We start from the raw sequence: 22,002 nt of genomic DNA on the forward strand, positions 1-22,002 counted from the left end.
TACGAACACCGCTTAACCTTTCTTATTAGCATGTCTGATGCCATATTAAGCTTTTTATGTTAATGGATATCTTATAATTAACGCCCATAGACTGCACAAATACTGTATATCTAAGGTGTTCATTTAAAAAATAACTGATTTAATAATTAAAAGAATGGTATTAACGAGTTATACTACATTAGGACATTCATTGTGAAGTTACAAAAAATATAACCTTCTTCTCGATAGATAGTTATTCAAATACAGTAATGATAGTATTTCCTGAAATGAATGTATCTCGGTGGAGCACCATATGGTCCGACTAAATCACGAACGACACAGATGGAACAAGCCAGGGTTAGAAACAATGAAAACATTCAGTTATATATTACGGAACTGTCAGATATTATTATCTGCGTGCTGTTTTTTTTCAAAGGATAGTTAGTTTCTCTAAATTAGAATAATTGTCGTCTGCATCTCCGATTAAAAGCGAAGTTTGTTGTATTTATGGCTGAAATTGTAATTCTGGTGGAATTTCGTTCGATCATACGCTGCAAGCAGTTCTACATAATTTATTATTAAGAAAATAAAAGTTCATAAACTGATTGAGTTTTGTTGAATGAAACTTTGAGAACACGGTTAGACGAAAAAGCATAAATTGTGCGTTTGAAAAAAACATGGAATACCCATTTTGGGGGGTGATTAAATGTGTTATTGATATGGAAATGTTATAGACATTGGCTGAAGTGAGCCAAACCTGATGTCGCTTCATATGACAAAAAAGTTTTGGTTAATTGCAAAGATTATCAAAAGAATGCAAATAAATTAAAAACATCCACCAGACTTGGTTAATATTTTGCTTGTTTACTTTTTGTTTTGGATTGAGCTATTCAAAACAATGCAGAGCCCAAGATCTCTTTAATTGGTTATGTGAAAGAGAACTGCGATCAAATTTGACTTAGCTGATTTTGGGCACGTTCGTACCGACTTTCCTTTCTTTAAGGATAGTATAAGTGACTAGGTTTTTGTCGTTAATCGTTATTTTGGTCAGTATTTGGTTATAAAATGACTTTTATGTATCATTTCAGACCAAACACTGAGTCCAATTCCTGTGCAGGGGATAACCGACTCCGAATGTCAGCAGACGTAAACTGTTTGTAATATGTGAAGTGTGTTTGTACCAGTTTCACTTAAACTTCTTGAGTTTGCTGCAAGACATTAATGACGATAAATATTCAAATGTCTTTAACTTTCGTTGTTTACTGCTATTTTAATAAAACAAAGTATTGAATTCTATAATACCTGTAAACAAATAAAAACAGTGATCAGTATGAATTAATCTTAAATGGAACATTTCCACTCGTTTTTAGACTATCTGCGCATGCGCGCAGGTAGTCTTAAGACCACAAACTCCAAAGAACTACTTCTATTCATGTCGTTTTAACCCATTTTTTTTGTCTCAATGCGCTCTATGTTTAGCAAAATGACGTCGAAACCATAAAAATAGATTGGTTGTGTTGCAGTCCGAGTATGAGTTTTTGCTTGTTTGGCTATTTTCGCGCTGTAATTATGTACCCCGGAGTTTTATTTTTAGCATAATATAACTATTTTTAGATCGTTATATTTATCCGGTTAATGAGGGTCAAGTTAGGAGGCTCTGGTAGGAAGATAACATATTGATATTCACTCTGAGTTCAGCCCATGATGTTTCAGAAATGATTACCGACCGCAAGTGTCCCATCGCCTGCATGATTTGTTATTATAACCTGACGTGACCCTGAAGCACGCATATTTGTAATGGTGCCTTTTTATTTGACTTTTATGAGATAAGAAACAAATATAAGTGTCTAAGTTTAAAATAGTTGTATCTCATGTTTCGCATTGCTAATGCTTCAAATACTATACATTGTAATTTACCTGCTACACAATAACAAGATACTATTCATTCTATGATTTGAGGCGTTTATATTTCTTATGAGATGTTTTCATTTTTTGCATAAAAGCTTCGTTCCGGTGTATTCTTGGCATAGTTTTAGACATTAGGCTTTCAATTTATATAAGCACACATGCCCTGATACGACAGTGAGTCATGCATACGTTTGGTGAAGCAAAGTAGTTCGGTTTAAACCTGTTTAACATCCAAAGAGCACGAAGCATTCATAACAGCACTAGTACTATTTCTACACAGGTACTTACATAAAACATTAATAACATTAAATTTATCAATAAACTTTAAAAAGCGCAATCATACTCTCATTCATAAAACAGACAAGTTCCGATAATCTAAAAATAGATTCAACTACATTAACTGACCGGTATTCTAAACATAGTTTCTACATACAGTATATGACCACATGTTTGTCCTCACCGCGGGAAAACGACCATCTAATAAGTTCTGCATTTTAAAAGGTATTATTGCTAAAGTTGCTCGTAAAAATAGAATCATTTTCCTTAAAGAATTAAAACGTGTATGTTCATAAAACTTGCCTAACGTATGCTATCTAATCAAAACACCGAACAACTTTTAGACGCGATTGAAAAGAGCATTTACTGTAACTTCAAATACATGGGGATACGTCGACTGAAGTGATAAGCTGTGTATTTTGAATGGAATTATTGCTGAAGTTGTCTGTAAAAAATTGATTTCCCTAAACAAAACTTGTATGTTAATAAAAGGAAATGATATGTATATGATATATTGTATTTTCCTATCGTATGGTATCTAATCAAAGCAACGAAAAACCTTTAGAAATGCTTGAAAGGGGGCATGCATTGTAACACTAAATACATGGGGGAGGGGGATTACGACGATTGAAGTGACATTTACAAAAACAAAATGACACAAGACGCCATAAAGATATAGATATGTTTGTTTCCTCGCCCAGTGTGGGCACAATTGCTCTCGGCACATTTTTCACTTTTGTTTATGTGCCCTTCACCCATTCCCATAGTTCAAATACAATTTGCAACTCTCACATATTTGCCCGCAGATAGTCTTTCAGCGCCTCGCGCTTTGATTTGCATTTGTGTTATTGTTTGTATAAGTACAATTATGCCTTGGTTGTACTATACGTGTGACAATCAGCAAGTCATCATAACGTTTTTTAGACAAATTAAAAAGGAACCAAAACTTACCCATGTTTCTCGTTAGGCATCAACAGTCATCTGATTAAAGAGGATCCAAAGTTGACCATAGGACATTGAATAACAGTGAAAGTTAGGTATGTTGTACCGATAATTGATGTGTATACAGGTACTTGACTGCCATTATGCTTCTATGGTTCAGCACTATCCATACAAAGAGTGGATATCGCCAGGTTAAAAAGAACCAGAAACAGAGAACTACCATCATTTAGGGGTATCTTGGATGACGAGTCTTAAACAAACTTCCATTTCCCTGTACAACAGGATGGAACCGTGCGGTTGAATTGTAGCTGGGCAGTGTGTGGTTCATTAATTGTAGCTGGGCAGTGTGTGGTTCATTAATTGTAGCTGGGCAGTGTGTGGTTCATTAATTGTAGTTTGGATGTGAGGTTCATTAATTGTAGCTGGGCAGTGTGTGGTTCATTAATTGTAGTTGGGCAGTGTGTGGTTCATTAATTGTAGCTGGGCAGTGTGTGGTTCATTAATTGTAGCTGGGCAGTGTGTGGTTCATAAATTGTAGTTTAGATTTGTGTGGTTTTATTAATTGTAGCTGGGCAGTGTGTGGTTCATTAATTGTAGCTGGGCTGTGTGTGGCTCATTAATTGCAGCTGGGCAGTGTGTGGTTCATTAACTGTAGCTGGGCAGTGTGTGGTTCATTAATTGGAGCTGGGCAGTGTGTGGTTCATTAACTGTAGCTGGGCAGTGTAGTTTTATTTATTGTAGCTGGACAGTGTGTGGTTTATGAATTGTAGCTGGGCAGTGTGTGGTTCATTAATTGTAGCTGGGCAGTGTGTGGTTCATTAATTGTAGCTAGGCAGTGTGTGGTTCATTAATTGTAGTTTGAATGTGTGTGGTTTATGAATTGTAGTTTGGATGTGTGTGGTTTATGAATTGTAGTTTGGATGTGTGGTGTTTATGAATTGTAGCTGGGCAGTGTGTGGTTCAATAATTGTAGTTTGGATGTGTGTGGTTCATTAATTGTAGTTTGGATGTGTGTGGTTTATGAATTGTAGTTTGGATGTGTGTAGTTTATGAATTGTAGTTTGGATGTGTGTGGTTCATTAATTGTAGTTTGGATGTGTGTGGTTCATTAATTGTAGTTTGGATGTGTGTGGTTCATTAATTGTAGTTTGGATGTGTGTGGTTTATGAATTGTAGTTTGGATGTTTATGAATTGTAGTTTGGATGTGTGTGGTTTATGAATTGTAGTTTGGATGTGTGTGGTTTATGAATTGTAGTTTGGATGTGTGTGGTTTATGAATTGTAGTTTGAATGTGTGTGGTTAATGATTTGTAGTTTGGATGTGTGTGGTTTATGATTTGTAGTTTGGATGTGTGGTGTTTATAAATTGTAGCTGGGCAGTGTGTGGTTCATTAATTGTAGTTTGGATGTGTGTGGTTTATGAATTGTAGTTTGGATGTGTGTTGTTTATGAATTGTAGCTGGGCAGTGTGTTGTTAATTAATTGTAGTTTGGATGTGTGTTGTTTATGAATTTTAGCTGGGAAGTGTGTGGTTCATTTATTGTAGTTTGGATGTGTGTGGTTCATTAATTGTAGTTTGGATGTGTGTGGTTTATGAATTGTAGTTTGGATGTGTGTGGTTCATTAATTGTAGTTTGGATGTGTGTTGTTTATGAATTTTAGCTGGGAAGTGTGTGGTTCATTTATTGTAGTTTGGATGTGTGTGGTTCATTAATTGTAGTTTGAATGTGTGTGGTTCATTTATTGTAGTTTGGATGTGTGTGGTTCATTAATTGTAGTTTGGAAGTGTGTGGTTCATTTATTGTAGTTTGGATGTGTGTGGTTCATTAATTGTAGTTTGGATGTGTGTTGTTTATGAATTGTAGCTGGGCAGTGTGTGGTTCATTTATTGTAGTTTGGATGTGTGTGGTTCATTAATTGTAGTTTGGATGTGTGTGGTTTATGAATTTTAGATTGGATGTGTGTGGTTTATGAATTGTAGTTTGGATGTGTGTTGTTCATTAATTGTAGTTTGGATGTGTGTTGTTCATTAATTGTTGTTTGAATGTGTGTGGTTTATGAACTGTAGTTTGGATGTGTGTGGTTCATTTATTGTAGTTTGGATGTGTGTGGTTTATGAATTGTAGTTTGGATGTGTGTTGTTTATGAATTTTAGCTGGGAAGTGTGTGGTTCATTTATTGTAATTTGGATGTGTGTGGTTCATTAATTGTAGTTTGGATGTATGTGGTTTATGAATTGTAGTTTGGATGTGTGTGGTTTATGAATTGTGGTTTGGATGTGTGTTGTTTAGGAAGTTTAGCTGGGAAGTGTGTGGTTCATATATTGTAGTTTGGATGTGTGTGGTTCATTAATTGTAGTTTGGATGTGTGTGGTTTATGAATTGTAGTTTGGATGTGTGTGGTTTATGAATTGTAGTTTGGATGTGTGTGGTTTATGAATTTTAGCTGGGAAGTGTGTGGTTCATTTATTGTAGTTTGGATGTGTGTGGTTCATTAATTGTAGTTTGGATGTGTGTGGTTTATGAATTGTAGTTTGGATGTGTGTTGTTTATGAATTTTAGCTGGGAAGTGTGTGGTTCATTTATTGTAATTTGGATGTGTGTGGTTCATTAATTGTAGTTTGGATGTGTGTGGTTTATGAATTGTAGTTTGGATGTGTGTGGTTTATGAATTGTAGTTTGGATGTGTGTGGTTTATGAATTTTAGCTGGGAAGTGTGTGGTTCATTTATTGTAGTTTGGATGTGTGTGGTTCATTAATTGTAGTTTGGATGTGTGTGGTTTATGAATTGTAGTTTGGATGTGTGTTGTTTATGAATTTTAGCTGGGAAGTGTGTGGTTCATTTATTGTAATTTGGATGTGTGTGGTTCATTAATTGTAGTTTGGATGTATGTGGTTTATGAATTGTAGTTTGGATGTGTGTGGTTTATGAATTGTGGTTTGGATGTGTGTTGTTTAGGAAGTTTAGCTGGGAAGTGAGTGGTTCATTTATTGTAGTTTGGATGTGTGTGGTTCATTAATTGTAGTTTGGATGTGTGTGGTTTATGAATTGTAGTTTGGATGTGTGTGGTTCATTAATTGTAGTTTGGATGTGTGTTGTTTATGAATTGTAGCTGGGCAGTGTGTGGTTCATTTATTGTAGTTTGGATGTGTGTGGTTCATTAATTGTAGTTTGGATGTGTGTGGTTTATGAATTTTAGATTGGATGTGTGTGGTTTATGAATTGTAGTTTGGATGTGTGTTGTTCATTAATTGTAGTTTGGATGTGTGTTGTTCATTAATTGTTGTTTGAATGTGTGTGGTTTATGAACTGTAGTTTGGATGTGTGTGGTTCATTAATTGTAGCTTGGATGTGTGTGGTTTATGAATTGTAGTTTGGATGTGTGTTGTTTATGAATTTTAGCTGGGAAGTGTGTGGTTCATTTATTGTAATTTGGATGTGTGTGGTTCATTAATTGTAGTTTGGATGTATGTGGTTTATGAATTGTAGTTTGGATGTGTGTGGTTTATGAATTGTGGTTTGGATGTGTGTTGTTTAGGAAGTTTAGCTGGGAAGTGTGTGGTTCATTTCTTGTAGTTTGGATGTGTGTGGTTCATTAATTGTAGTTTGGATGTGTGTGGTTTATGAATTGTAGTTTGGATGTGTGTGGTTTATGAATTGTAGTTTGGATGTGTGTGGTTTATGAATTTTAGCTGGGAAGTGTGTGGTTCATTTATTGTAGTTTGGATGTGTGTGGTTCATTAATTGTAGTTTGGATGTGTGTGGTTTATGAATTGTAGTTTGGATGTGTGTTGTTTATGAATTTTAGCTGGGAAGTGTGTGGTTCATTTATTGTAATTTGGATGTGTGTGGTTCATTAATTGTAGTTTGGATGTGTGTGGTTTATGAATTGTAGTTTGGATGTGTGTGGTTTATGAATTTTAGCTGGGAAGTGTGTGGTTCATTTATTGTAGTTTGGATGTGTGTGGTTCATTAATTGTAGTTTGGATGTGTGTGGTTTATGAATTGTAGTTTGGATGTGTGTTGTTTATGAATTTTAGCTGGGAAGTGTGTGGTTCATTTATTGTAGTTTGGATGTGTGTGGTTCATTAATTGTAGTTTGGATGTGTGTGGTTTATGAATTGTAGTTTGGATGTGTGTGGTTTATGAATTGTAGTTTGGATGTGTGTGGTTTATGAATTTTAGCTGGGAAGTGTGTGGTTCATTTATTGTAGTTTGGATGTGTGTGGTTCATTAATTGTAGTTTGGATGTGTGTGGTTTATGAATTGTAGTTTGGATGTGTGTTGTTTATGAATTTTAGCTGGGAAGTGTGTGGTTCATTTATTGTAATTTGGATGTGTGTGGTTCATTAATTGTAGTTTGGATGTATGTGGTTTATGAATTGTAGTTTGGATGTGTGTGGTTTATGAATTGTGGTTTGGATGTGTGTTGTTTAGGAAGTTTAGCTGGGAAGTGTGTGGTTCATTTATTGTAGTTTGGATGTGTGTGGTTCATTAATTGTAGTTTGGATGTGTGTGGTTTATGAATTGTAGTTTGGATGTGTGTGGTTTATGAATTGTAGTTTGGATGTGTGTTGTTTATGAATTTTACCTGGGAAGTGTGTGGTTCATTTATTGTAGTTTGGATGTGTGTGGTTCATTAATTGTAGTTTGGATGTGTGTGGTTTATGAATTTGATTTGGATGTGTGTTGTTTATGAATTTTAACTGGGCAGTGTGTGGTTCATTAATTGTAGTTTGGATGTGTGTTGTTTATGACTTTTAACTGGGAAGTGTGTGGTTCATTTATTGTAGTTTGGATGTGTGTGGTTCATTAATAGTAGTTTGGATGTGTGTGGTTTATGAATTGTAGTTTGGATGTGTGTTGTTTATGAATTGTAGTTTGGATGTGTGTTGTTTATGAATTTTAGCTGGGAAGTGTGTGGTTCATTTATTGTATTTTGGATGTGTGTGGTTCATTAATTGTAGTTTGGATGTGTGTGGTTTATGAATTGTAGTTTGGATGTGTGTGGTTTATGAATTGTAGTTTGGATGTGTGTTGTTTATGAATTTTAGCTGGGCAGTGTGTGGTTCATTAATTGTAGTTTGGATGTGTGTTGTTCATTAATTGTAGTTTGGATGTGTGTTGTTCATTAATTGTAGTTTGGATGTGTGTTGTTCATTAATTGTAGTTTGGATGTGTGTGGTTTATGAACTGTAGTTTGGATGTGTGTGGTTTATGAATTGTAGTTTGGATGTGTGTGGTTCATTAATTGTAGTTTGAATGTGTTTGGTTCATTAATTGTAGTTTGGATGTGTGTGGTTTATGAATTGTAGTTTGGATGTGTGTGGCTTATGAATTGTAGTTTGGATGTGTGTTGTTTATGAATTTTAGCTGGGAAGTGTGTGGTTCATTTATTGTAGTTTGGATGTGTGTGGTTCATTAATTGTAGTTTGGATGTGTGTGGTTTATGAATTGTAGTTTGGATGTGTGTGGTTTATGAATTGTAGTTTGGATGTGTGTTGTTTATGAATTTTAGCTGGGAAGTGTGTGGTTTATTTATTGCAGTTTGGATGTGTGTGGTTCATTAATTGTAGTTTGGATGTGTGTGGTTTATGAATTGTAGTTTGGATGTGTGTTGTTTATGAATTTTAGCTGGGAAGTGTGTGGTTCTGTACTAGACTCCCACCATTAGACAAGCTGATTTGCATCTTGTCTTATTTATATTGCGTCTATATGACCTTGGCCAGGGCTCAAACTAGTTCACCGATGAGCTGCCTTTTAAATGAGCGTCTTTTTGATTGGTCAATATTTATTCAGTTATTACTTTGAAGCAATTCAATCATTGACATATGGAAACTAGCCAAAGTTTAGGTATGGGATTTTTATACAATGGCTGCCTTTAGTTAATTTTTATTTGGGGGATCATTATTTCAGTTTCTCAGTTCCTTTTAAATCCATCCATATAAAGCTTAGCCAATATATTTTCAAATACTTGGTAGAACAAACAGTTGCTATTGTAACCTTTGTGTCTAGATAGTTTGTTTCCTCCAAGCATTTATTGTATTGACTTTCATATTATTTCAACATGTGGCATGAACAGCTTCCCTGTAATGTGGTAAATTACTGTGATGTCATTCTGTTCCAGTTTCATAGGGCTTCAGGGAAAACAAAACACATCGATATATCGGTGGACATTTATATAAGTTATTGGCAAAGTTACTGTCCCCTTGCTAAAATTTATAACCAAATTAAGTTACTTGACATGTTTTGTATAAAGTGTCAAGAGTTTCTCTGTATAGAGAGCACACATGAAACCCATGGTGGGTAACATACTACTGTATAATTGTAACTCTCCTTTTCAGTAATGGTCCATATAAATTGGGCAATAATCCACAAGAGGGTGCTCTTGGTAGTGTTTGGAACTACCTCTTGAGAGAAAGTACGTTGGAGAGTGCTCCTTGTGGAGCTAAGGACAACCTCTTGGGCAGTAGTCCACAAGAGCGTGCTCTAAGAGTGTTTGGTATTACCTCGTGTGCGAGAGTACGTTGGAGGGTGCTCCTGGTGGTGCTTGGGACTATATCGTTGGTGCTCCTGATGGTGCTTATGACTATCTCATGCTCAAGGTTACGTTGGAGGTTGCTCCTGGTGGAGCTTGAACTATCTCTAAGGTGCTCCTAGTGGTGCTTGGGACTATCTTTGCTCAAGGGTACGTTGGAGGGTGCTCCTGGTGGTGCTTGGGACTATCTCTTCCCCAAGGGTACGTTGGAGGTTGCTCTTTGTGGTGCTTGGGACTATCACTTGATCAATGGTATGTTGGAGGTTGCTCCTAGTGGAGCTTGGGACTATAACTTGCTCAAGGATACGTTAGGGGTTGCTCCTGGTGGAGCTTGGGACTATCTCTTCCCCAAGAGTACGTTGGAGGGTGCTCCTGGTGTGCTTGGGATTATCTCTTCCCCAAAAGTACGTTGGAGGGTGCTCCTGATTGTGCTTGGAACTATCTCTTGTGCAAGGGTAAGTTGGAGAGTGCTCCTGGTGGAGCTTTGGACTATCTCTTGCTCAATGGTACGCTGGAGGTTGCTCCTGGTGGAGCTTTGGACTATCTCTTGCTCAAGGGTACGCTGAAGGTTGCTCCTGGTTGTGCTTGAGACTATCTCTTGCTCAAGGGTACGTTGGAGGGTGCTCCTGGTTGTGCTTTGGACTATCTCTTGCTCAAGGGTACGTTGGGGTGTGCTCCTGGTTGTGCTTGGGACTATCTCTTGCTCAAGGGTACATTGGAGGGTGCTCCTGGTGGAGCTTGGGACTATCTCTTGTGCAAGAGTAAGTTGGAGAGTGCTCCTGGTGGTGCTTGGGACTATCTCTTGTTCAAGGGTACGTTGAAAGGTGCTCCTGGTGGAGCTTTGGACTCTCTCTTGCTCAAGGGTACGTTGGAGGGTGGTCCTGGTGGAGCTTTGGACCATCTCTTGCTCAAGGGTACGTTGGAGGTTGCTCCTGGTGGTACTTGGGACTATCTCTTGCTCAAGGGTACGTTGGAGGGTGCTCCTGGTGGTGCTTGGGACTATCTATTGCTCAAGGGTACGTTGGAGGGTGCTCCTGGTGGTGCTTGGGACTATCTCTTGCTCAACAGCACGTTAGAGGGAGCACATATCTCTTGCTTAAGGCTACCTTGGAGGGTGCTCATGGTGGTGCTTGGGACTATCTCTTGCTCAAGGGTACGTCAGAGGGAGCACATATCTCTTGCTCAATGCTACCTTGGATGGTGCTCATGGTGGTGCTTTGGACTATCTCTTGCTCAAGGGTACGTTGGAGGGTGCTCCTGGTGGTGCTTGGGACTATCTCTTGTGCAAGAGTACGTTGGAGAGTGCTCCTGGTGGTGCTTTGGACTATCTCTTGCTCAAGGGTACGTTGGAAAGTGCTGATGGTGGTGCGTGGGACTATCTCTTGCTCAACAGTATAGTATGTTGGAGGGAGCACATATCTCTTGCTCAAGGCTACCTTGGAGGGTGCTCCTGATGGTGCTTGGGACTATCTCTGGCTCAAGAGTATGTTGGAGGGTGCTCCTGGTGGTGCTTTGGACTATCTATTGCTCAAGGATACGTTGGAAAGTGCTGATGGTGGTGCTTGGGACTATCTCTTGCTCAAGGGTACGTCAGAGGGAGCACATATCTCTTGCTCAAGGCTACCTTGGAGGGTGCTCCTGATGGTGCTTGGGACTATCGATTGCTCAAGGGTACGTTGGAAAGTGCTGATGGTGGTGCTTGGGACTATCACTTGCTCAACAGTATGTTGGAGTGAGCACATATCTCTTGCTCCAGGCTACCTTGGAGGGTGCTCCTGGTGGTGCTTGGGACTATCTCTTGCTCAAGAGTACGTTGGTGTGTGCTCCTTGGGACAATTTCTTGCCCAAGAGTACGTTGGATGGTACTCCTAGGGATTATCTCTTGCTCAAAAGAGTAATTTGGAGGGTGCTCCTTAGGACTATCTCTTGCTCAAGAGTATGTTGGAGGGTGCTCCTTGGGACTATCTCTTGCTCAAGAGTATGTTGGAGAGTGCTCCTTAGGAATATCTCTTGCTCAAGAGTATGTTGGAGGGTGCTCCTTGGGACTATCTCTTGCTCAAGAGTATGTTGGAGGGTGCTCCTTGGGACTATCTCTTGCTCAAGAGTATGTTGGAGGGTGCTCCTTGGGACTATCTCTTGCTCAAGAGTATGTTGGAGGGTGCTCCTTAGGACTATCTCTTGCTCAAGAGTATGTTGGAGAGTGCTCCTTGGGACTATCTCTTGCTCAAGAGTATGTTGGAGTGTGCTCCTTGGGGCTATCTCTTGCTCAAGAGTAATTTGGAGGGTGCTCCTTGGGACTATCTCTTGCTCAAGAGTATGTTGGAGGGTGCTCCTGGTGGTGCTTTGGATGATGTCTTGGCTTAGATTCTAAGAGAAGTTGCTCCTTGTGGACCTTGGAACTACCCCTTGGGTTAGAGTCCATGGAAGGGTGCTCCTGTTGGTGCTTTGAAGGGGGCTTCTGGTGGTACTTGGAAGCAGGTTTTAGAGACAGCCAACAAGAGGGTACCTCTTTTGGGAGAGGAGTTTACCTGTACCACCCGACCTCACAACTTGCTCTCATTTTGTATAGTATTTCATCTTGCCACTTACAGCAACAGGCATCCTATGGTCTTGATGAAGTTAGACTAGACCATTTCTTGTGACTGTGGTCCTAATTGAAAAAGGTAAGTATTACAAATATACATAACAAAATATGATACCTTTTTCTAATATAATGCAGATACTTTGTGTCAAATTATATGCGTTTTGCCAAGGTATCGAAGTCATGTGTTGTTATATATTGACATATTGTCGGACTTTTAACTATTGTTCGCACCATGCAATGGTACACATTTTACACCACCAGTGTTAGTTGTATGGCCTGTAAGCTGTTCAACAGCTGTCCCCACTGCGGTGATCCAGCAGTTATTGTTTAATAACCAGTAATCAGTTCTACATTCCCCTAATACAAATAATTATAAGTTGTTGTGTCCAATGATGAAACCACATGTGTGGATACTGTTAACGGACTTTCTTTTATCCCTGGTAGTTTAGTCAAGGGCTCAGAAAAAGGAAGAAATCTTGGCTTTTGTCTTGGTTACCATGGTTACCTGCATAATGCGATCTGCCCATCCCTGCTAAAAATGAACGCCAGACATCCTCCAACATAAATATACCAAGATCACTCTCTGGACAAAAAATTCACACCTACCTCGAGCGACTAGACTACAGGTTAATAGCCATGTGATGTCCCATCTTTGTTTTTTGATAATCTGCACAAGATATAGTCGCATTAATGTATATAATGGAAGTATCCATTGGTACCCTAGATGCCGAGACCATCAACTGGAGGGTCATACTATAGTACAGGTTGGTTAAAAAACACAAACTCGGAATAAGCTACAATACCCACAGTTTAATGATAACAACTGATGTTCATGGCAATGACATGGATTGAGCAAGTCTACACATATAACTATAGGTAGCAGCAGCCACAGTGAACTAAAATATGTGTCCATTCATTGCCCATTGGGCTTAACAGCCTTTTACTTTGTTTGCTGATAAGCCATTTTGGGCAATAAATTGACACTGTGTAGCAGCGATTTGCCGCCTCTTGAGTGGTGAATAGTGATATAATACATTTACAATGCGAAACATTTACCGGTATAGAATGTATATTTCATGTATAAGTAGATAACATAAAAGGGTAAGTTTTACCATAGAATCCTGTAATTTTGAGTGAAAGGCGTGCAGATTATTGAGTTTAAACGGTTTAAATTACTAACAAATTATCATTTTGAGTACAAAAGAATTGCTGGACTTTGAATATTATTGTATGTAATCTATTTTGTTGCGAATACTGAAAATTTGGCCAAAGATTCTTGTAAAAAGGACTGCACACGATTATAACTTCCCCAAGATAACAGCATGGTACAGTATGAACTGAACCCAAAATGAACCTACATACATTTAAATGTAAACTCCAGCCTTAAATAATACAGCACTTGTGTTTTAATAACAATAGTTCAATATAATTAAAAACAATTTTACAAGTATTAGCATATTTCCTTCACATTTTCACATTAAATGAAAAAGACAATCTTAATGTATTCAGCAATTATATTTAAAACAATCACATATTCTCTGATATAGTAATGAAATGATGCATGAATAGTGAACAAATTGACTATTATAACAAGTCAATAATCCATCAATCCTTTCCCACATATAGGTGCTTTCTGATCCCTCCTTTTGCCACTATGTTTTAAGCACTATTCAAGAAATACAATTTTAGTAATTAAGCTTTGTCATGTTTATCTGTTGCAGATTTGTTTAATGTGGGAAAGGGTGAAACTATTTTTAAGAATAGTACCATATTTAACGAATAACTACACTGTAACAATTTCACATATTAACTTAACGTAGTAACTATACTGCAATTATTTCACATATTAATCTATCACAGTAACTACACTGTGACTTTTTCACATTTTAACCTACCACAGTAACTACACTGTGACAATTTCACATTTTAACCTTATGCAATTACTTCACTGTAACAATTTCAAATTTTAACCTAATGCAATATCAACACTGTGACAATTTCAAATTTAAACCTACCACAGTAACTACACTGTTACAATGTCACATTTTAACCTAACACAGTAACTACACCTAGACAATTTCACATTTTAACATAACACAGTAGCTACACTGTGATAATTTCACATCTTAACCCAAAACAATAACAATGTGACATTTCACAACATAATCTAATGCAATGTAACTACACTTTCATAATTTCACATTTTAACCACAGTAACTACACTGTGGCAATTTCACAATTTAACCTATCACAGTAACTACACTGTGGCAATTTCACATTTCAACCTACCAGAGTGTGACAATACCACATTCACATAACACAGTAGTTACACAGTGATAATTTAATATTTGAATTAGTATCAGTTAACTGTGACAATTTCACATTCTTATTTTACAATGTGACAATTTTATCAAAGATATGATAACAAGTCATCACACATATGTCTTCTATACAAAAATGCAATAAATGTTTGTAACATGATTAAAATATGTTCAGTGTGAAGTCTTTATGCATAAAACTATATATATTACAAGACTGAAGAAAGGCAAAATCAATAGAAACAGTTGTGAATTCATCAGAAGATGTAAAACATAAAAATAACGTGAGAAATTAAAGTCGCAAAGCAGTTACTGTTAAAAACACTTGAACCAACTGTTTTAAAAACATAACCTTTTCATAAGAATAATATAGCATTATAAAACAATTGTGATTTAAAACAAATGTGATTACTGTCAATGCATAAGCCATATTATTCACAAAAAACAACAGAATGTTAACTAAATGTCTGCCATAAGAATAGTTTAAAAGTATTGTAACTTAAGAACATTTCACCAGGTAATACAGGAAAAAATAATAAAGAACTCCAAAATCAACCTTAATGGAAAGGTACCTCTTGAAGACACGTTGTATTTGAAAGATGCAAGTTAACAGGCTTGTAGTAGGTCATAACAATTGAGGGCTTGGGGCCAGACACACCTGTTTTTATATGAAATTAAATTTGTTTTGTGCTGTACCAGGGGTTAGGATTTGTTATTGGTCCCAGACTGTACTCTGTCAATGAAATGCTAAATTAAAGGTGTCCTTACAATACATGTTCTAATCCTTTTCCTTGGACATGCCTCAGTAATTCCATTCAGTTCATTGGCCAGTTATTTTTACAGTCCAATCAAAACACTTGGATTTTAATCTTCATATTAAGTGAAATCTAAGTTGGTTGTTGCAAACAGCCCCTGGTCAATTATCAAGTCTTTATTAAAGGGCATTCAAGAGGACCTTGCTATGAGATACTCAATGAAATGCCATCTGTGTTCAAGAACTTTGTTCCCCAAATTGTTTACCATCACCTGACCTAGAGGAGTGAGAACTAACTATTCACATTGTATGTCAGCCTTAATCATGGGCTCTTGCATCCCAATAACATGACTTGGTTAGACAGTTAAAAAGCCCAAAGATGCACTCTATAATTAGACACTCATTAAATGGTCAATTAAATCAGATATCAAGTTTATGGTGAAAATCTTATCCAGACAAGTAGAGCTGATGTAACCATTTAGTGAAGTCATTTATATACCAAATATGTATGATAATAGTTCTGTCGACAATTACATACACCATTTGTTTTGAGGAATTTTGATATACTATTTATAGCTTATAGTAGGTATAATGTTGCCAATTTTGTACATAAAATTTTGCAAAAAGCACAGCAGCCTGGCTATTAACAAAAGCTGTATCTTTTAAGACAATACTGAACATTTCTAAAAGAGTGTAAACATTTCTTGCTCCCATCTCAAGCATAGAACTACCAGGTAGTTAATAATAGAATATTTCCAGAAAAAAATATATCACAAATCCTTCAAGCATCACCGGTACTCATATCTGATATAGTTGTGCATGTGTGCAGATATACAAACAACATACTGCAGTTAAATTTGTATCATAAGTTCATAATTTTAATCTATTATATAGAATATTTAAGAATTAACAACTGGTAGATTTCCAGAAAAATAACCAAATATTGATAAACAAAATCAAATAAAAGTAAACTGATTACATCACATCTAACTCTTTTAAATCACACATAATATCACATTTAACTCTTTTACATCACACATACCATCACATCTAACTCTTTTACATCACACATAACATCACATCTAACTCTTTTACATCACACATAACATCACATCTAACTCTTTTACATCACACATAACATCACATCTAACTCTTTTACATCACACATAACATCACATCTAACTCTTTTACATCACAATTAACATCACATCTAACTCTTTTACATCACACATAACATCACATCTAACTCTTTTACATCACACATAACATCACATCTAACTCTTTTTCATCACAAACAGCATCTTCTTACTCGCTTACATCACACATAACTTCCACAAGTAATATTTTTTTTAATAACATATCAAAAAAGATTCTTTAAAATATGTATTGAACTGCGCTCAACACACAATAAAGAACTTACTTTTAAAGTAGTAAAATGCATTCACAAGTCAAGTCATCATGTTTATTCTCTCAAACTCATGTACAACATAAAATATTGAAGTAAATAAAGACAATGCAATGTGTAACAAGATGTGAACAGAGATACCAGAAAAATGCATGAAATGTAGTAGAATTATTATGCTGAAAATTGCTTCGTGCTTCACATACCAAATTTATTATGAGACAATAAGCTGTACAGAGAAACTTCTGTTACCAAGTCATAAAAGCCTGCAGTGGAATTAAAAAAAACAACTGGAGATTGTGTTGAAATACAGCATGCTAGCTTACACTGAATACTTAATGCTAATGCTCCAGGGAAAAAATAAGCCCTGTTTTGCCCGTGCAACAGTACCAGTAAAATCGCTACCACGTTTACGACAAATTCTGGGAAATATCTTAGAGTTTATTAGCTTATTTGAATGTTTTGTCACAAAAAGTGACAGAAAAAGATGATAGGAATGGATATAAGTTAATATTATGCAAGTCTGTAAATGTTTTAGCCTTTCCAGTTTCGGTATATTGACAAAATTTCATTGAGTAGATTAAAATGCATTTAGGCGTAGCGGCCATTTCATGGTGTAAAAAGTTGATTTAATTCACTCTATCATGATCTTATAAGGCAATGGCATTCATGTAAAAACCGGGCAGGTTTGATTTCTGATTTTTTACTTTCATGCTTGAACCTATTTAGTAGCGCTATATTCACCATAACAAGCATTAATATTATTACAGCAAATCCTCTTGTTTGTATGAAAGGATTTTTAAGTTAACCATGAAAGCATCAAAATGGTTTATCGCCAAATTACCTGTAATCTATGAATTTCAAATAAAATTGCTGATCATAAATTATCATAAGCCCTTTAGATAATAAGAGGATTTTTCCTACACATCTACAAATGTAGTGCGCAAATAGTATTTCTCTCTTTTTTTCAGTCAGAACATGAATCATCAAAATACCTCACCTAATTCTTGTTTATATGATAATTTTTTTGTCATCTTTTTTAAGCAATCATGTAAAATTTGTAAATGAGTGGCATATAAGCTATCAATTTTTCGTTCTTTATTCAACTTTCAGAAATGGCCTAATCACATGGACAGACTGTACTTTTGTAAGGCAATGCTAATTTTATACATTGTAATTTATATACAATTCTAAGAGTTTCTGAAGTAATAAATGATGAAAACTTAGATTGAAAATTAAGAAAATACTGCTACTTATGTCAAAACATGGTCCATGCATGGGAGGAATGTGAGATGATTATGGCCACTAGGGTATTGTATTTTACATGTATGTGACATGCAGGGTAGAGCTTGTACTCACAAACCACTATCCTACTATACTACCTGACTTAACAGACAAAAACTCAGTTTATGCCATGATTTCATACATAATATTCAACAAGATACCAAAGAAAATCAGCATATTACTTATTTCTGCAACAGAATGTATATTTACATGTGAACATATTCAATTTCTCAAATAATACATGAGTTAACAATGTTTCGTCAGAACAAACAGAACACTATTTATCATTGCTATTAAAACAATGACAAGCAAATCATAAGGGTTCGAACTGTAAAACATACCATACAATAAAACCCTTCACACTAACATGGATTGATAAGAAGTAAAATTAGTCATCAAAATTATCTTTCAGTTCCTGGAACAGCCCTAAAATCAGACACTTCTGCTACAGAAAATCTCACACAGATCAAGAATAAAAAACAATAAAACATCATCTAATTAGGCCAACAAAAATAGTTTCTGAGTTCACTGCTAGGAAATACCCCAGGGTACATGTACATGTTTGTAGGTCAGATTGTTAGTTTTAGGTTCAGCTGTGTCTGTAAGTCATTTTCCTCCTTTGATATAAATTGCAGTTATACAGCACCTTGTAAACGCCAAAAGCCACTTGTGAAATGTAACTTATGAAGTTGAAATCTTACACTGCCTTAGGCCTTATACTCATTTCACAAATTACATTAAACAACTAAGTAAATCTATGTATCAATTTATTTTTCAAAACTATGTATTCACCTAAGGTCATATTAATATACAATTAAACTTTGAAAGCAGGTCAAATTAAAGGAAAATATACTTTTACAGGTGAAGTACATAAAGTACATGAAGTACTTATTCCAAACATTTCCATGAAATGAGAGAAAATTATTCACCGGTGTGAGTGATAACAATAAATATGTATATATATTTATATACATAAAATGTTATAATTAGGGGTTGTATATGAATTTACATATATGCAGTGGTTTCTGAATGATAAAATCAGATTAAAAAATAGCTCTCTTGAGATTCCTTTCAATCTAATTATATCTGTATGATTTTAAAATGTTCTCTAAGACATTATACATGTACCCCAGTAAAAACATCATAATTGTATTATTTAATGGAATTTATGGGCTCTATATTAAAAGTTTTAAGAATAAAACTATTGAACTGACAGGCAATCCTATTGAACTGCAAGTCACATATATATAAAATTCTGAAATCAGGCAGACAAACTTTGATAAGAAAATAATGTAAGACAGAATTATGACCCTATATTTCTGTCACACATAAATGTCCTAGTGTAGCCGACATGGTTTCAGATTCATCCCAAATAACTCTATATCATAGTTATTAAAGCTAAACAAGGTATTAAACCCCTCTGCAATGAACTGTGTTCATTTGCTATTTATTGTACCTTACTTCTTAGTTTAATGGACTATAACACTTAATGCATAATAAATTCCCAAATTAGAATATCTTTTCTTGCATGACGGACATGCATTTCCCAGTTTTTATCTGGCCTTGAATTTAACCCAGGTAGGACGATTCATGTGCAACTTAACGCCATTTCAGAATATTTTAATGGATAATGGTACTAAATTAAAAATAGAACAATTTAGAAAAGAAGAGTCAGAACCGTCAGTACATCAACAAAAATGTTATTCAATGAAAACCTCAAAACGGTGGATGAAAAAATCTAACCTTCTGACACGCTGTGTTGCTTGTAAATCTGCAAGCCTCGTTACATGATTCCACATGTGCCCTTTGGTCAGAATTTTTCCATCCACCCCAAATACATTTGGAGATTATCATCTTACCAAATTAAATACATTTTGTCCTGAAAAGCCATATAAATGATATAGCAAATGATCCAAACAAACATCTTACTATGAAATAAACAATGTTCAATAAGGGAAAGTCTGGAGAAAGTATAAGTAGCTTTATTCCTGGTAGATGCCCTACTTCACTTAGTGTTTTAAACAAAACCATACCGATGACTTGAAAAAGACAAATAGGTCAACTTTAAGAAATTTGACAGAGGCTTTGCTGTTAATGATTTCTAGATCAAGTATATGTATTATAAACGAAATAGGAATGTAAATGATGAATTATGTTTTCATCGAAATAGTAACTTAAGGCTACCGACCTAATAATATAAATAGAAAACTTGCATGATCCTACACAGCAAAGATATATATGAACCAAGAACGTGCATGACATTTTGCCGAAGTGTGGTTGCAAATGTGTTTTATCTTCATGCAGGTACACAAGTTAATGTTGCCTTCTGCAATAAAATGGAGCATTTTCAAGTAAAAGCACTTGGGATAATGCCTAAATTCCTAACAAATATAACTGCATAGAGAAGCAGACAGCTAAACATCATCATAATGGTCCAATGTTGCATTATTTTGGAGAAAATAATATCTTTTTTCTGATTGGTTGAGAAAATCATATTTACGTTTACAGACATTTGGGTGTAATTCCCTGCAAAATAACAAAATGAAAGGCATTGATTTTGGACTGTTATTCTATTTTGGTGACATGATGCATTCAAAATGATTGTTTTGACCAATTTTCCTCAGAACATAATGCATAAACTTTCTAGGTCAAAATCATCTTACAGAACTTCTGTGGCAGAAATATAACTTTGATTTCTATAAAACTAAAATAACAGCAACAGCTTGAAATATAATAAACAACATTCTTAACAAAGGTTCAAAGGCAGCGCATGTAATGTCGTACAAATCATTACGCATGTAATGTCATACAAATCATTAAACAATGCTGAAGCAGTTATACAATCTAAGCCAACATGTATGCCATTTTTGATAACAATAAGTAGATAACATTAATCATGCATTCAAGGATTGATAATGGGCCATGAATAAACCACATAACCACAGAATATATAAACATGTTTAACAGGATTCACATACATATGAGGTAAACTAACATCTCAAAATCTGTGTCAATAAAATGCCATTTTTCATTTTAAGAGCATTATGCATTATGCTACAAATCCAATGCAAGCTGACAGTGTCTGCATGTTGTTAATTCTATTCTCCTTGACCCAATTCCTTGTCCTATCTATAAATTTATAACCTGGAGATCATGTTTTCAATCAAGCACACTTTGTCAAGTTTGGAGTCATGAATCATCTCATTTCTGCAAACTGAAAACTTCTATAAGCAGTGGCTCCAGCTTTGAAATGTCTAAATTTGACGCCAATTTGGCACTTGATTCACCAAGATTGCGCACTTCCAGCATTTTCATGAGTAGTTTGGGGTACAAATCCTGAGCCTCCTGTACTGACATTATCGATTCCAAATAGTGCTGGAGCCAGGTCGTGTACTTTTCTTGTGCTTTTGTCACTGCTTCAATGTTTTTCAAGTTAGCCCGATCTGGAGAGAAAATTTCGATTACGAACATGAGTGTCATTACAGTTCGGTCGCTTCTAGTCAGCATGTGTAATCCCCGCACAAACTGCACATGATCCTGGTACATTGATGCACCAAGATGTTCCCGAATAATTGATGGATCGATTTTGTGTTCGTCTTCCTTTATGCTCTGCTGCGCTTTAAGCTTCCACTTAAGGTTCTGTGGATCAAACCCCATCGCAGATCTCAGTACCATGATTTCCATTATGCCACCCTGGAAGTAGAAACGATTTGTATGAGATGTTTCCATTAGTAAATAAGGTAAAATGCATGCTAAATAATTGCAGAGCAGCAGTTATATGAAAACTTTTGGTCAAGAAAATGTTTGCTCTAAGGCAATACAATATTAGAAACATGTTTTTATTTGAAACACTTGGAAACACAATTTTTCTTAAAAAAACATGCAAGAGCATTTTTTCTTAAACAAGAGCATTTTTTCGATTTGTTGCATGGCAACACCACATTTTTTCTTCAGCATTAGGCAAGACCATGACTTCTCATTGGCATTTGGAAAACCATGTTTCCTATTTGACATTGA

General features: G+C 35.8%; 1 protein-coding gene across 3 annotated transcripts in view; it reads right to left on the reverse strand.

The window, feature by feature from the left end:
• Positions 1 to 13,017: 13,017 nt before the first annotated feature.
• The window catches only part of LOC128211190 (nuclear hormone receptor HR96-like), a 99,865-nt gene continuing 90,880 nt past the window's right edge, over positions 13,018 to 22,002 (reverse strand). For all 3 annotated transcript variants that reach the window (XM_052915660.1, XM_052915659.1, XM_052915658.1), the window contains one exon: positions 13,018 to 21,678. In XM_052915660.1, coding sequence (XP_052771620.1) covers positions 21,187 to 21,678 — 492 coding nt within the window. In that variant the 3' untranslated portion in view covers positions 13,018 to 21,186. The remainder of the gene's footprint in view (positions 21,679 to 22,002) is intronic.

This window comes from Mya arenaria, chromosome 12, assembly GCF_026914265.1.
Source record: "Mya arenaria isolate MELC-2E11 chromosome 12, ASM2691426v1".
Classification (NCBI taxonomy): domain Eukaryota; kingdom Metazoa; phylum Mollusca; class Bivalvia; order Myida; family Myidae; genus Mya; species Mya arenaria.